This window comes from Manis javanica, chromosome 12 (assembly GCF_040802235.1).
Source record: "Manis javanica isolate MJ-LG chromosome 12, MJ_LKY, whole genome shotgun sequence".
NCBI lineage: Eukaryota > Metazoa > Chordata > Mammalia > Pholidota > Manidae > Manis > Manis javanica.
Window position 1 is genome coordinate 59,432,056 of NC_133167.1, and position 17,367 is coordinate 59,449,422.

At 41.8% G+C, this 17,367-nt stretch overlaps 1 protein-coding gene across 7 annotated transcripts in view; it reads left to right on the forward strand.

Annotated features, from left to right (window-relative positions):
- WIPF1 (WAS/WASL interacting protein family member 1) overlaps positions 1 to 17,367 on the forward strand; it is a 125,779-nt gene that overhangs the window by 87,592 nt on the left and 20,820 nt on the right. For all 7 annotated transcript variants that reach the window (XM_037020631.2, XM_073218673.1, XM_073218671.1 and 4 more), the window contains one exon: positions 15,067 to 15,155. In XM_037020631.2, coding sequence (XP_036876526.1) covers positions 15,105 to 15,155 — 51 coding nt within the window. In that variant the 5' untranslated portion in view covers positions 15,067 to 15,104. The remainder of the gene's footprint in view (positions 1 to 15,066; positions 15,156 to 17,367) is intronic.

A 17,367-nucleotide genomic window follows, 5' to 3' on the forward strand; every position in this document is an offset into this window, starting at 1 on the left:
TTACAAGGCTACACTCTGATACAGTGAATAAAATATATGGAGTGTGTTGACATTTATGCTGTGTGTGTGTGTCTGTGTGTCTGTGCAGTAAGGAACAGGGGTAGATCTTATTCCTCTGGTGAAACTAAATGTGATATGGAGGATTTAGGAAAACTTTAGCTTGGAGATTTGAGCACCTTAAAGACAGTATTGGGAAGAGATGTAAAGTAGTGGGAAGAAAATTGATAGTTTTTTGGGTAAAGTAGAAAAGGGTTTCCTTTGCTTTTCCCACGGTTAAACAATGAGAAGTAGGTCATTCATTTTACCTTCTCACTTTTAAAAAGGGTTGGATATCTATAAATTTGCATTAATTTTTAAATTAAACATGTACAACAGTGGTTTTTTAAAAAATTTTACTTCATAGCAACCTTTGTTTCCCCAGCAGTTACTCTTATAGTAAAATTGGTTTATGTCCTACTAATCATAATGATACTGTAGATGTTTCAAAATATCTTCTCTGAAAAATGCCTTTCCTGCCCCCTCAAAAATTAAGCAACTTTTGATCTAAAAGAAGTATTTCTAGAATAGCCAAGGACCCTTTAAATACACCAGAGACACAGGCCCTTACCATTGAGAAGACACCCTATAAGCAGAATTCACTTCAGTTACTGTCTGAAATGGTCAACCAAGAAAAGAGCAAGTATGTTTTAAGAAAGGAGGGGTCCATGTACAGAAACCTTGTGTTCCACATGCAGCTCAGGTCGAGAACAGGTGATAACTAACTAGGTGAGGCTGTTGCTTTGCTTGTATTATGAAGGTTACTTGTTCTCTTCTCTACCTTGTGCTTCCTCTTGGGCTGAGCAGCCTTTTCTGTTTTTGTTCTTGTATTGACTGCCTCATTGCCTGTGGCCCTCTGAGCTTGGACTTGAGAGAGGAAGAGTAACAACAATAGAAACAAACTATGCAAAACCATGAAAAGTTTCTAAAATGGCCAAACGGCATTCTGTGTGTGGTGGGGCGGGGAGAAGGGCATAAGGAAATGGGGGAAGAGAGATGTTGCACTGTTACTGGTATAAAATAGAAACTGCAGGCAACTGCAGCTGTGAAAAAACTGTGCTAAAGAAACAGGATGGCTGTGGTTTGCTCTGAGCATCAATTTTCCTGTTGAGCACTGTTACAGGAAGTTAAAGAATAAAGCCAACTTCATCTTAATTAGTTTTAATGGTTTTCAAATATGACAAACACCAGACTAAGTTTTTATCATGGATTCTATAAAGAACAGAATCAAGAATGGGCTTTTTAAAATCCAGGATTATAGCAGCACTTTGAGTTTGTTAAGTGATTTTTATTTTTACAGTATAACTTGGACTGGATTCATTGCCTTTATAATGAATGAATGCCTTTGCAGTCTTTTTTTATGGTTGAAATAACTCAATATGAACTTAAGAGTCTTTTCTTATTAAAACTATTGGGTTATATGTATTATAAATTTCCTTCTGTTAATATTTATTGGTCAAACAGACTGTGTGTATAAAGGTGGAGAGTGTGTGTGTGTGTGTGTGTGTGTGTGTGTGTGTGTAATCTGGAAGGATATACATGAAAATGTTAGCAAGAATTATCTCTGGGTATTATTAATCCCAACCTTTTTCACTTAGAATTTAATTATTATCAATTGCTTCCTTCGGTGGTTAAATACAATTGTCATGTTTTAGTTTCATCTCTGTGTTACTGACCTTGAAAATAAAATAGCCAGTTACATTAAAGGCAAACTGGGTTTATTCGGGACTGGCAGAGAAAATCTGCAATTTAGGAGATGCAAGCTATGGCAAAACTGTAGGCAAGTCTGCAGAATAGAGGAGAGGAACATTACTTTATAGAGAAAGAGGAAGAAGTTAGGAGGGACTGCTTTGAATGAAAGTCCATTGGAAGAAAGTGAGAGTTCAGGGTGGTGACAATTTCTCTTTGGTTAATTTGTGGGAGTTTCTGATTGTCTAGGCTGTTGTTGGGCAAGGAAAAACTTTCCTTTCTCCTATTTGGGTAGCAGGTAGGCTTATTCCTATTGGAAAATGTAAAGTACCCCTTCCTTGTTCTGGTTAGGGTCTACAATTGAAGATGAAATAGTAGGGTGTAAGAGCTCCCCCTTCTAGCCTCCCCACTGTACTTTAAATGATATTTCCTTTATTCAGTCTCACATCTCCCCCTTTTGCCCAAGATAGTTCCTTGAAAACATCACTTGGTCAACAGTTGGGTCATCTGTATACCTTAGTGCCAGGTAGGACCTTCCCTGGGTGTTGTGTCCCACATCAGAGGGGAAGTGCATAGCGCTTGGAAACCATTTAAGTGCATAGCAGTTATCCATATTTGAGTAACAAGGAAGTTTAGGATGGAGAACACTCAAGCTTTTCCCATCTGAAGTCTATATCTTGTCAGAGTTGTACATGTTGGTGATCATCTTGAGGCACTGAGCTAGCATCACTTTATTGGGTACATGGTTTTTACAAACATTTGAAAGGCAATAAGATACGAACTTAAAAATAATTATACAAAACATACCTAAAAGCAACATGACAATTCAAACTATATGCTGGTTCCAAACCATGACCCTAGGCTTGAAGGTAGCCAACTGAACAAATCGGAAGACCAGGGAGAACCAGGTGGAAGCTGTTGGAGCAATCTGCTTGTTCCATAATTTTGTGCAATTGAGTTTCTATTTCCCCAGAGGAGTTTCTCCATCTGCAAAGGTGGTGTTAACTATGGCACAGATGCCTCCTTGCTCTGAAAGTAAATAATCAAGGTGTATGTGATTGTCCAAAACTATGTTAGCCAAGGAATCAAATGATGGTTGTTGGACCACTGCAGCTTTGGCTGTGGAATTAGCCAGCTCTTCTAAGGCTAGGGAGAGATTTCTAATCATGTGTTCATTAACAGTCACTCTGACTGAAGGGAGAAAAAATGCTCTTCTTATGGAGGCAAATCCAGAGTCATGTATCCCTCCCGGAAGATCTTGCTTAAGGCAGCCATGGAAGTTTAGGGAGCTGGCCCAGTGGGAAGTTGCTGTTTTCTTATGGAGAGAAAAACAGAACAATGAATATAGCAAGAGCATACTGTTCTTATATCTTCTACCTGTGAAAGCAATGAGTTGCCCAAGCCTAGTAGCCATTACCAAAACTTCCACATATGAAAGAGTAGCTAGGAGATAACACAAAGGACTCCCTCATAAGTATTAGCATTTCTGCATCCATTTGTTCACATAGAGGCATTAGCATCATTCAACCAAGACTCAAATACCATGTTATCTCATATTGAAAGTCTTCCTAATATGTGGGTATGACAGTCAGCTTCCAAATAATCAACTTACATTGGCTGTTCCATCCACAGTGTCTCTTTTATATATGTCTGAGATATTTTGTTTCTCCAACCCAGGGTTGGCTAAGTTGAGGAAGGGAACAAGGGTGTGTGGATTTAGTATTTTAACCTTATAAAAGGGACCTGTGGAACAGTAACGCATGTACTGGTGTTTGAGATTACAGCAAAATTGCTTATTAAGGTGAACCAAGAAATCACTATTGTCATGGACAAATCAGAGTCTCTGGTGACAAATCCAACAACTGGAGATGTTTACCCCTTCTGGAATAGATTGAGAAATGTAGATAAGAGTATTATCTGTCCAAGGAAGAGAGGAAGAAAATAGAGTAAGAAGCAACAGTGAGTAAAGGGTATACAGCCTGGTCTAGTCACCTGAAGAAAGCTGTGTCCATCAGATGTCATCTGCTTCAATTCCTAGAAAACTTTACTGTCAGGTCTCCAATCAGTGTACAGGTTCAGTTGGGGTTAGGTGCTTTGTAGATAGGACTCATGAATCCAGGAGTCTATTCCCTGAAGTTTGGCAGCACAAGAGTTGGTTAAGAGTGCCTGGTAGGGGCCCTTTCAGTGAGGTTGAAGAGAGACCTTTTGAAAGTTTCTTTTCCAATAGGCAAAAATCTCTGAGTTGGAAGATGTGATGCTCAAAGTCTTCATCTCCCAGGAGCATGCTGTGAGGATCGTTCTATAAAGCATGGTTATTCTCAGTAGAAGCAATTAGAACTTTACAATATTGAAGTATATCTCCCTTCATCAGCTGCAGCTCAAAAAGAAGTGGAAGCCAGGTGCATCAGACCCTATGACTATCTCAAAAAGTGATAGTTTATGAGTACAAAAGGGGTTGGATCTGAGATTTAGAAGGACCAAATGGCAATGTTTTTTGTCAGGGCATTCTAAGGATTTCTGCAGATTTTGCCACTTAAATCTTAATAATGTCATCAGTACATTCAACTAGTCCTGAGGATTGAGGGTAAAACATATTCACGGTACTGTAGAACTGGACAAATGGCACAGATCTGTCAAAGAATTGACCACTGAAGTAAGTTCCCTGATCAAAAGTTCTCCAGGTAAGAATAATCTTTTCTAACAGGATTTTAGCCACAAAAAAAGGCCATATCTACAAAGAAAAGCTTCAGTCCAGTGAGAAAACATACAAACCATGACTAAAACATATTTATATCCATGAGTCAAAGGAAATGGAATAAAATCCATTTGCCAAACCTCAGATGGTCCATTGGGCAATTTAAAATGCCTGGAGGTGGTGTGGTGGGTCTCCCAGGACTGTATTTTGGACAGGTGGGACAAGCAGATAGGCATTTTCTGTGGCCTTATTAGTTCCCCACCAGTGTTGGTTCATAAAGGCTATGATTTTACTGGTAGACCAGTGTACAGTGGCTAGTAATGAAGGTTTTAGAGTCTTTGGCAGGACTGGATTGTTATTTGGCCCAAGTCAGAGTTCTCTTTTTTTTAATCAAATCAATAATTATTAGATTTCCAATATTGTTTTTCCCTGTCTGGGGTCAGTTTTGGGGCATCTCTTGTCAGTTTTCCTAGATTATCATTTGAGGGACCATCTTTCTGGACCATGACAGAGGTTTGGTTATTTGTTCCTCTGTGAGTTGGTTTTTATCAGACACATCAGCAAGATGGTTTCTTTAGCTTCCAGGGAGTTGAATGTAGAATGCCCAGGGACCTTAATAATAGCTGGAGTAGCTGGCAAAAGTATGACACCTAATAAAGTTTGGACATAAGAGCCATTTTAATTGTATTCTCTGTAGAGGTAAGGAAGCCTTGTAGTTTCCATAACATACCGAAGTCATGCACTACCCAAAGGCATACCAGCTATCTGTATAAATGTTTGTGGTTTTACCCTTGGCTAAGGCACAAGCCTGAGTAAGTGTGCATAATTCAGCCTATTGGGCCAAAGTAGTCAGAGATACAGGTGCTGCCTTGATTACTTCAAAAGGAGTTGCACTAGCATGCCAGCACAATATTAACCATTTTCATCCTTTAAATAAACCTATCAGTAAGACATGAAACACCTACACTGGTGAGAAGTTTTCTGGAAATTATCATGGGGAGTCAAAAGGTGATCTGTCAGCATCAGGCATTCACAAGGGGTTTCATCAGTGAGAGAGCAGAAGCATAGCAAGGTTATGGTTATTACAGTGAGAGTTATATGGGGAATAGTTAGCAAAAGGAGTTCATAGGAGGTGAGATAGATGACTGAAAGGTGTTGAGTGTGTTGAGAATTCAGGAGGGCTTCTACTACATGGGGCAGAAAGATAGTTAGAGAGGATCCATGGTTATTTCTTTAGTGTCCTTAACCAAAAGGGCAGTGGCAGGAATCTCATGCTTCCGGGTCATCGTTGGCTATAATATCCTATAATACATATATAGGTCAATGATGGTTTCCATTTTCTGGCTAAGTATTCCAAAGGCATTCCCTTTCCTCTCACACACAAAGAAGAAGACGGGAGCTGTCCAAAGGCAGAACTTTATTAAGCTTTTCATTAAGTCCCCAAAGGCTATGTCATCCTGATATGCCCAAATACAGTCAGGTTTGTTGGGGTTTTTTTGTAAAATATATTGGAGCAGCTGCCAGAGAGGAATTTGGAATTCTATTTCATCAGTAGCCAGCTAGCCCAACAAAACCTTGTAACTGGTGCTTAGTTTCAGGTTTTGAGGTCTTCAGGACACCATGTAACCCAGCTGGATCAAAATGTAGCCCTGTTCCAAGGGCTGAATGTCAAACCTGAGTTAGTTTGAGCAAATTTTTCCTTGGATACTTTTATGTCCCTTTAAAGCTAAAAGGTTTAACACATGGATGCTGCCCTGTGAAGAGGCTTGGGAAAGGGAGCAGAGAAGCAAGTTATCCGCATATTGGAACAAGGTAGATCCTCCAGAAATCTTTTTTTATCTAAGTCAGATTTAAAGTGTTTTGAGAAATAAGGACTCTCAGTAAAACCCTGAGGCATTGCTGGCCAGGTGTATTGTTTTCCTTCCCAAATGAAGGCAAAAGATATTGGCTGGCCTTATCCACAGGGGTAGTAAAGAAGGCACTACATCCATCATAGTGAAAAACTTGCTTTCAGTGGGGATGGAGGACAGTAAAAACAGTAAAATACAGGGATTAGGAACAACAGGGTGGTACAGGATAACAATATTGTTTATGGCTCCTAGGTCTTAGACAAACCTCCGTCCTTGGCTTTTGGGTTTTCTCACAGGTAAAATAGAGGTGTTACAGAGACTATTGCCAGGAATAATGAAGCCCTGAGTCTTATAATCTTCTGTTATGGGATTGATGCCTTGAAGGATTTATTTATTTATGGAGTATTAATTCTGGGGAGAGGTTTTGAGGGGTCTGTTAGAATCTTAATAGGAGGTACACTGTGGATTCTGCCAATATCAGTTGAGGATTTTGCCTATAAAGAGGTAGGTAACTGATTCAAGAAGGACAAGTGGTTAGTATCCTTAGAATTAGCTCCAGGTGCCATCAGAGACAGAGCAAATGAAAGATGCTGAAGAGTCAGTTGATCAACTTAGGTGGGTATTTTGGTTGCTGCTATCACATTCTAGAATTCTTTCCCTCTTTTGGGAGAAACTCCGACATATTTTTTCAAGGAATCTTGGCCCAGTAAGTGAGCCCAAAGCGGAGAAGCTAAGGAGAAAAGCCTGGGTATGTCTTAGAGGACCTAAACAGAAGACAGGAACCTGGTGAGGTTCATTAGAGTCCCCCCAACTATGCGAACTGTTCTGGTCTCCAAGGCAGGGACTGCTTTATAGCAGTAGGGCTGAGCATCAAGAGTGCAGCTCCAAGGTCTATGAGGACAGAGAGAAACTCATCCCCAATTTAGAGAGTTGTGTCTCCAAGCTGATTAGGAGGGAGGATTGGGAAGAGTCCCTGTAGTTTCTCACAGCCCCATCAGTGGGGATTAGGAAGACACTGGAAAAACTAGTTAGAAGCCTGAAGGTCTGGAGTGCTCAAGTTGTCCTTTGTCCAACATCCTGGCTTTTTGCAATAATGGCAGAGACCAGGAAGATTTTGGTTTTGTTTAAGGGCCTCCATTTGCTGAAGTTGAAAATTAAGGATTTTAGTGGTCTTCCTTTTAGTTGAATCATCCAGGGTGTGGGCAAGCTAGTTTGCTAAGTTAACTAGATCTGGAGTAGACAATAGTTTCCCATTCCATCCTGGTCCTTTTAATTAGACGAGAAGTATCTCAGTCACTTTGGGGAAGTCTTTGACTATAGCTTATAGTTCAGCTTTAGTCCAGGGAACATGAGAAATTAAGGGTTTAGCAACTGGATCCTCAGAGGGCTTAATTTTAAAGGGACAGGTTCTGATAGGTTCAGAGGAGGAGGAAGGAGGGAGAAGTTCTGAGAAAAAGGGAAGTCCAGGGAGAGGATTAGACTGAGGAAGCAGAGGTTAAAGGCGAGATGGGGATGGTGCCGAAGGGAAAGAGGAAACTGGCTGCAGAGGCAGGGCATTAGCATGAGGTGAATGCCACACACGGGCAGGAGAGAGGAAGATGCCTCGGAAGCCATTTTGACTTCTTTCAGTTGTTTATTCAGCTTGGTTAATTTAGAAATGGTATTTTGCAAGAAGGTGATTTTGGATTCCTGAATATTTTTGGAAGGTACCAATTAAAATAGAATTCCATTCACTTTGTTTAATTAAAGAGTTGTACTCTTCTCATGTGGTTTTGAGAAAAGTTAAGTTTGGGGAGATTGAAAGTTCCCCATAATGGCCACTGATGTTCTAAATTATTGTTAGCTAAGTTGGTCTATTCAGTTAAAAATGTGCATGAGGAGGAGCCATAGTTTTTAAACATAAAACCAGCCAGGGTCCCAAAAGGAGGGCTCTCCTCAAGTGGTTTACAGAATTGGGATCCCATCACTCAAAACCAGAGCTCAGAAAAACAAATGAGCCCGCAAGGACAAAGCCTTTACAAAAGCAGGAAGGAAAGAGCCTTTAAACAGATCCTGAATAAAGCCAGAAAGCTAAAACACAAAGAGAGCATAGCTCAGATCTAGAAGAGACTCACCCTCAAACTCCAGGATTGGCGAGAAGGCAGTGAGCTCAGTGGGCTCAGTGGCTCCTGGCACCTGTTTGGAGTACGTGGAACTTTTCTCTGGAGCCTTCTTCACTGACATGAAATAATATCGACATTGAAAATAAAACAAAGTTATTTTACCAGCAAATTTGGGTTTATTTGGAAATGGCAGAGAAAATGCAATTCAGGACATGCAAGCTACCATAAAACCATTGGCAAATCCAGAGAACAAAGTAGAGGAACACTACTTACAGAAAAAATGGAGGAGATTGGGAGGGACTGCTTTGAACAAAAGTCTGTTGGAGGAAAGTGAGGGTTCAAGGTAGTAACAGTTTTTCATTGCCTGAGTTGTGGCCGTTTCTCATTGGCTAGACTGTTGCCAGGCAAGGAAAAAATCACATTTCTTCTTCTGGGGTAGTAAAGTAGGCTTCTTCTGTTGGAGTAAGCAATTGAAGATGAGTAGGTAGAGCGTGACAGCTCACCCTCTGGCATCCTGACTCCATTTGAAATGAGGTTTCCTTTATTCAGTTTCACAGTGCATTTTTGTGCTATTATTTTCTAAATGAATTCATGCTACTTTTGGAAGCAGGAAAAAAACCAAGCCTGATGAAGTCAATAGCATGCAAGAAATATATATATATGAAAATAAGTAAGGACATTATATATAAACTGAAATATAAATCAATGTAGATAAAAATAAGACAAAATTGAAAATAATAAGGAAAAGAGAGCATTTGGACCTTTGGATCTGTCCAATTGTATTATTTCTATTATATCTACCCTCCCTCAACACCCAGATTACATAGAGCAAATAAAATACTCTTCTGTTGATTCAACCTTTTGGAAAAAAGTTTACTTTTCTCCCATTCATTTTAGGTAGGACAGTATTAAGGTTGACTTTTGGCAGGATTTATATAGCAAAATGCTATGTATTTTTCAATAAAATGGTGATAAAACATAACTGGATAAACCTGCTTCTAATCCTCTCCACTAGATCTTGGCTAGTTCACTCCCACTCAGGATTAGAGGCCAGCCTTCTGAGGATTATCAGGTATTTTCACTGGACATGTCATTAGCAGTTGGATCCTCAGAGGGCTTAATTAATCCTTTTCATATCATTCTGTAGTTTGGGCCTCATGTGGCATGAGAATTTTAGAAATTTAAGAACAGTTTAATAGCCATTTATCTTGATCCTAAGGAGGTATATCATTTTGCATTCAGAAGTAATTCAGCTTTCTTAGATGAACACATTGAAAAAGAAACCATAAGTTTCCTGGGACAAGTGTGAACTGAACTGTGGGCTGTGGCTGAGCATCTGGTTGGCCGTGACATTGGGGAGGTTATGTCTGCTGTAGGGTGGAGAATGGGCTGAGCAATTCACTCTTTCTCACAAGGTGTCCCTCATAACTGGTATTACATATTTAATAAATGCATTTGGGCCATAAGATGCCCTGGTTGGTCCAGGGTCAGTGTGTGATTCTGTCTAATGTGAGTGTTAAACCATGATGTTGACCTAATAGCTTTATAATAAAATAACAAAGCCAACCATTTCTTTCATAGAACTAGAAAATTACAGGATTTCTAAGCATTGATGTATATTGTGTGTGTATGTGTGTGCATGTGTGTAGGCAACAAAGAAGGACCAATTAATGAATTTTTAAAGCCATTTATGCAAAATATTCTCTCAAGCCATAGAGGCAGTACTTTTATAAAAGGTTTATGGCAGATCCCATCCCTCATCTCAAGAGTTTTTCAACTGAAACTTGATTATTTTTGAATGATTCATATAGTTATTAAGTAAAACTTTGGCAATCACTCACATACCCTGAGATTCAGGTTGACTTTTAATTTCCTTAATGTTTGATATTATCCAGAGATATCTTGGATAAGAAATCAATTGATGGTATATTTTATTCAAATTCACAACATGATAGATGTGTATCATTAAAACTGTCATTTATTCATTTGCTAGGCTGCCATAGCAAAACACTACATATTGGGTGGTCTGAACCGAAGAATTTTATTATCTCAACAGTTCAGGAGGCTTAGAAGTCCAAGATCAAGGTGTCGGGAGGTTTGCTTTCTCCTGTGGCCTCTCTTCCTGGCTTGCAGACAACCACCTTCTCTCTGTGTCCTCACATGGTTTACTAGTGTCTCTAACTCTTCTTACAAGTCATACTGGATTAGAGGCACCCTAATGGTCTCATTTGAACTTAATTACCTCTTTAAAGGGCCTATCTCCAAATACATTCACATTCTGAGCTATTAGGGGTCAAAGCTTCGACATAGGAACTGGGGAGGGACACAGCACAGTGCAACACACAGCACTGTGTGTGAAAACAAAAAACCTCCCATCCCTGTGGTTTTCTTTATGCACAAAAAAAATTCAACACAAGGTGAACATTTTAGAAAAGTCTGGCTTTTCTCCCTATGATGAAAGCTATTTAAACATTGAAATGATTCTTTAGAAGAAATTAATTGCCAAAAGTGTATATTCTTTAAAGTTCGATGCCTGAGCTGTGAGGATAGGTTGGGAGGGCAAGGATCAGATCAGCAAATGGGTAGGTCAGTGATCCTCCCAACTTCAGGGAGCCTAAGAAGGGTGGGAAGCAGGACATAGCATTCTCAAAAGTGAACAGCTGATTCTGGTGCCAGAGAGGACAGCCCCCACTCTGGGAGCCCCTGCCCCCTTCCCTGTTCTCAGGCCCCTCCTGGCCCCAGGACTGTGCTGCCTGTCCTGGCGCCCCCATCTCCTGAGGGAAGAACCACATGCAGCCAGGCTGCATCCTCAGGCTGCCTCATTCTGCCCTGTGCAGCCCTGCCCACACAGGACTCTGGGCAATGCCAGCACCTCCGCTCAGTCTCTTCCTCTTCTGGGTACTTGAGTAGCATTCACACCAGCAGAACCCGTCGTCAAGGAAGACAGATCTAGACCTGTCTATTGCCAGGCCACATGCACCATTCCATCTGTCCTCCCAGCAACCCCATTTAACATGGGCAGGGGAGGGGGGATATGCAGGGAGGTTAGAGGCTTATCCCTAGTTATGAGATAGCAGAGCAAAGGTTCACCTGACCCAGGGCTCACAGTCTCACAGGGCTTCTAATCTTTTTCATTCCATAGACCGCACTAGTGTCTGGTAAAACCCAAAGGATGACAACTCTGACTGTTAAGTGCATAAACCAAAATATAGAGCATTACAAAGGAAACTAGTTACATTGAAGTATGAACAGCAAGATCTAGCACTAGATCTAAACATTGCCACAATTTCAGAAGAGATATGCAACAATTGTAATATGGGAATAGCAAGTAAAAAATTATTAGTGAAGAAGTTTCAGGTATTGTGTCTTGTGGCCTACATTCATAATTGAAGGAAATGCTAAATTTTAGTTAGAATTTAGGAGAAGTAAATAAGCCCTTTTCTTTTGCATCCAAGTGCACAAGATCCTGAATTCTGTACCCAGACCTGCCAGTGTAAGGATCCAGGTTAGGGGTGCCTGCTTCTTTTGGATCTGATCTGCTCTTGAGGCCCAGTTCTGGTTGTTGATGTGGGCTGTCAATTCTGTGAGAGGAGGGAAGGCTCAGCTCTCCCAAGGCCTTGGTTCTACCTCACCGGCAAAGTCAGAGCCTGCTAGGAAAGCAAGTTCCAGTACTTAATGCTGGTAAGCCCCTCTGACATGGGCGGCCTCCTTGCCCAGACTTCAGAATGCACAAGGCATGGTGCTGGGAACTGTTTCAGTGGCCAACATACAGCTCTTCCACACCACACACATTCAGTGGGAGCCCTGCTCTGGGAAGACCTGGTGGAGTTCACAGTCTGGTGGAAAGACAGCCAGGAAGTGAGACTGGCAGGACCCTGGTATGAAGGACATGAACTTGGTCTTCTTTGACCCATGTGGTCAGGTGGCAGGATTGGAGGCTGGGGTTTCCACAAACCTCCCTTGAGGCCCCAGCTTGGCCAACTCCAGATAAGCAGCTGTTAAGCTGGGAAGGAACAATGATACTATGGAAGCCTCTGGTATCACCTTTCAGCATTGAGAGGGAGTAGCGTTATCTGTAGAAGAGTGAGAGATGGGGTTAGGGGAAGCGTCAGCTGTGGAGAGATCTAAAGAGCCATCTGTCTGTACCACTCAGAAAGGTAAGAGGGCTCACCCACAGATCCTGTCCCTGTGGTTTGAGGTGGCTGGGAGGGAAAGGCTGAGCCTCTGTGGTCCAGAGGTTTACTTATAAGTCAGTTAGTGCCCACACAGAACCATAGTAACAACACAAAATTGTAAAACAATTAAATTAAAGAGGCCTGGCAGGATGGCAGGCCCTTGAAAGGGTCCCTTTGTCACAGTCTGGCCCCTAAGATGTATAGGACAGAAGTTCAAATTGATGTTTGGAACCAGAGGCTGGCTCATGAGAACTAAACCCATAAGAGGTTCCTGGCAGTGGACCAGAATCCACTCCTTCCTGAGTATTAGAATGACAGACAATTCGGTGAATGTGGAATTCAACACAATAAATTCAGGTGTTGAGGAGCAGTTCATCGTCTAAGCACATGGATGACCTGCCCCTGGAGGACATCTCTTGGGCCCTCCGGACAGACTCAGCCACCCCTTTCCTTGCTCAGCTGCTTTTTCCAGTTCGATGAACCCCACTGCTTGGACTGCAGCGTCTTTCCCAGTCGGCTGGGCCTGGGTGCAATTTCAAATCCCCTGTCCCTCCTGCCGGTCCTCAGGCATGGCTGACTCTGAGGCCTCAGGAGGTGCTCCTGCAGCCGGAGAATCCCCGTTACAGGCTTCGTAACAGGCACCCAACCCTGCTTACCCTGCCCACGGAGCCCCATGCATGACTAATTGCTGTAATGCAGGAAAGACCAATTTAAGGAAAACATTTTAAAAGAATCCCTGTTTGAAATTGTCTCTTACTGAAAAACAGGTTGTGACCTCGTTTACAGGTGAGCTGTAGCACAAATTACCCCTTTGCCTAAAAATGCTTCTCTTAGGACTTGATTTGAGTGAATTGCATGGGTCTTTCAGTGAGTGACTTAATTTCTCTGAGTCTCAGGATCCCCCTTTGTGAAGTGAATGGAATCCTGCGAGTTTACAATGTCCATTAAGAGCTGGAGACAATATAAGTCAAGGGCCCTGGGGCCAACTGATAGTCAATAAATGACAGAACTGCTTTTGTGCTATGGGGTCTTAAAAATTTCATTGTCAAGATGGCCCACTTGGAAGAGAACTGCTCAAATCGTCTTAATTCCTGTCTTCCAGCAGCTTTAACAAGTCTGACCACATCCTTTCAGTTTTTCCACTCCATTTCTGTTCCCAGAAAGCAAGCCATCTAGCAAGACTGTAATAAGAAGTATTTATTTCAAGGTGTAACTTAACTTCTAGAGGTTAAAATAAATTAATGCTTTAAATTCTAATATGTGTTCTGCAATTAAACTATTGTGAATAAAAGAAATAATTCTGCTATTTGAGGTTCAGGACATGTGATCCATAGAAACAGTGTTATTCAGGTGGTCACTGGTTTAAGGGTCAAACTCCACAAGGCAGGCTTCTCAAATTTTAGTTCATATGAACCACCTAGGGATCTTGTTAAGATGCTAAACAGATTCAGTGGCAGGGAGAGGGGCTGAGACTTGACATTTCTTACTACTCTGGGTGGTGCTGGCGCTGCTGATCAGGGGCCACACTTGGAGTAGCAAGGACGGGGTGGGAGGAGCTGGGATTACTTAGGGTGAGGAGGTGGGTGAAGCACAGCTATAGGCTGGGTCCCAGGGCTTCTGATGAGAGCCAGGGATGGGACTCTCTAGAATGGGGGAAAGGGAGATCAGGTTCATGGCTGGTGTAACGTTTGGGGCATTTTTTACCGTTGTTCTGTTATTTCTTCAGCCCCTGATTTTTGCCAGGCTACCCCCCTGTCCACTGCTAAACTCCCCCACCCAGCCACAGTCTGTCCTTCCCTTTGTTCCCAGAGCAGTCACTTGTGCAGAAAACTTTTCTAAGCGTATTTCTGTAAATAGCCCAGGAGTCACAGCTTTGACTCCTGTCTCTTCTGTCCCCTTTATTTCCACCTAGATCCTGTAAGGAAATGCCAGTTAGCACAAGCATAGGAACCCAGCCACCATGCCCATCTCACCTGCTTGCCTTACCTTTTCCCAGTCTTCTTTCCCTGGAGTGCTGTAAGAACTTTGAGGGCAAGACCAGAAAAAGACACACTTTGCATTCCTACAGTGCGTACACAGACCCAGCTGAGTGTCAAGAATCATTTCAGAGAGAATAAAACCAGTGCAAGAAAGGGTTTAGTCATGGCAGTGAGTGAGAAAGGAGCAATGCACTTCTAGCAAGTCATGCTGACCTTCCAGCCCACTCTGCCACACGCCCGGCTCCTCCCGGGTGGCATTTCACTGACCTACCTGCTTTGGTGGGTGGTGGAGTTGAGCAGCATGAGATGCTAGATGTGGCTCCCAGTATCTTCAGGCATTTTGGCTCAGAAATGTCCCCTGCTAGGATCCATCCAGAAGAGTAACATCTCAACAGTCTTGTAAAGGTAATTCCACCTGTTATAAAAATTTGCCTATGTGAATAGCAGTCACTTGGTGGGAAATGGAGAGGGAAGATGAGGACAGACTTTTACTAAGAAGTCTCACACATGACCGTCTTTTGTTTCTTTGTGTTTTAACAGACTCATCAGCAAGACTGTTGAAAGCAAAACTGTCCGAGATGCCTGTCCCTCCCCCTCCAGCACCCCCACCCCCTCCTACGTTTGCTCTGGTGAGTAGCTGCTCACAATCCCCTTCCATGAAGGAAGCAAGCCAAATGCAGTCAAACCTGGCACACATATATTTGTTTTCAGTATATTTGCATTCTGGCTTAAATATTAGATGGTAGGCTTTTCAGGTACTGGAGTAAGCCAGACCCTGAGGCATAGCAAATACAACATGAAGGGTTTTGTTGTCTAAGGTCTCTTGCAATACGCAGTACACAGGTGGAATGTGGATTGGTTTGGTTATGTTTTCTCTGCCACGTCCATCATTGGAAATGTCCTTTTCATTCCCACAGGAGCAAACGCTGGCCCAAGACAGGTTCTTAGGAGTGGTTCTGCCTGGAATACACTGTTTCCACTCAGATGGACTCAGCTTCTAGCCATTAGCTTCTGGGCAGCACAGACCAGAAAGCAGGTCTCTGTGCATGGGAAATGCCTCCACTAAAATCCCTCCAGACTCACGCACTTCTTTTTCTCTGCCTTTTCCATCTCTCTTCCCACTGATTTTGACAAATATCATCCACCACCACCCCCACTCCCCAAAAGCTCACATCCCCCTTTAAATCTATCCCCACATTTAGATATCTAATTCCCAAGGGAATTTCTTCACTGGGCTCATCCTGGTCCCTTGGTAGACCTGTCCTCAAATTTAGAGCCCCCTCTTCCAGGAAGCTGGCAGTCCTCCATATGGTGATGTGGAAAGGCTCCCAACACACCCCATTACCTCTTACCTCCCCAGCATGTGGCGCCTTTGCTGCTGCTGAGCTTCACAGTAATGGGCCCTTCATTTGTCACTTGGAGAAACTGAGACTCAGAACAAAAGTCTCTTGCCCAGACTTCCATGGGACACATTTATAGGGCTAATCTGAGGCTGGGACCTAATTGGAAGACTAGACCATTAACTAGCTTATTGCTGCTCAAAGTGTTGTCCTCCACCTGCCAGTTAGTCCCCAAGGAGAGAGGTACAGAGATTGAAAGTAAACAATTAGAAATACTTATACCGTATTTTGCCGGTAACATTATGCCTCTTATTTCTAAGATTGTCTTTTGTGTGTCATTTTTTACTAATTCATTTTTCTAATAATGTATTGTTATTTTATAAAGATATCAGTCCAAGATGGATTGGAAAATTTTTTTAATCTCATTATTCCCTTAGGTAAATTTGAAAAGTTCTGATCTGGCTAACATAAAAGGATTATTTTATCTATATTTCCCTAAAGTACCAATTGTATACCACTGCTGAGTAGTACATGGATTAATTTTTGTTTTATTTTAATGTATTGATTTTAATGTGTATCCTAAAAATTACAAGTAGCCCAGCAAACCCAGGGGTTAGTAGTGAATTAATTTAAAAGAAAACATTCACTGAAAAATAGTATAATAAATAATATAGTGAATTGACTTAATGAAAAATATTAAATAAACAATAACACAGGTAGTATGAGAAGATGACAAAAATCATGAAAATTGTACCACCCAGAATGACTGAAGTTTAGGAAATCCTGGTTTATCCTATGAATGACTTTCTATCCACTATTACCTGACTAAAATAGCAAGATCTAGAGAAATAGAGTACAGAGATGAGAAAAGGAAAGAGGGGCTGGTGGCCTTCACAGGACACTGTCTAATAGAACAACCTGATTAAGGGCTCTGCCTGCCATGTGAGAGAAGTTAGCTCTCAAGGAGGTCAGGTGCCAAACTAGATGTTGTGGCAGAACAAGAGGCCGGGGGAGTCAGTGGGCTCCACACTGGTAGGAGATACAGTGTGGACATGTCAGTTAACCTCTCTGGGTCTCAGGTTTTTTCACCCTTAAAATGAAGACAGTAGATAATTTTAAAAGCGCTTTCCAAAAGGTCCAAGGTATGTTGTTAAGTTGAAAAAACAAGTTTCAGAGCAGAGGATGATCCCATTAGCAAAGTAAATCCTGCATGCCAAGAGCATTTCTGGAGTAACTACCGAGAAGCTCTTAACAGGCTTGTTCAGGGGTATGTTGGAGGCTGAGGGCAGAGGGACATATTATCAGTGTTTTAACTGAGATATAATTGACATATAACATTGTGTAAGTTTAAGGTGTACTACATGTTGATTTGATACATTTATATATTGCAGTATGATTAACACCATAGCATTAGCTAACACCTCTATCACAATCACATAGTTTTCATTTCTTTTTTGTGGTGAGAACATTTAAGAGCTAGTGTCAGCCACTTTGAAGTTTA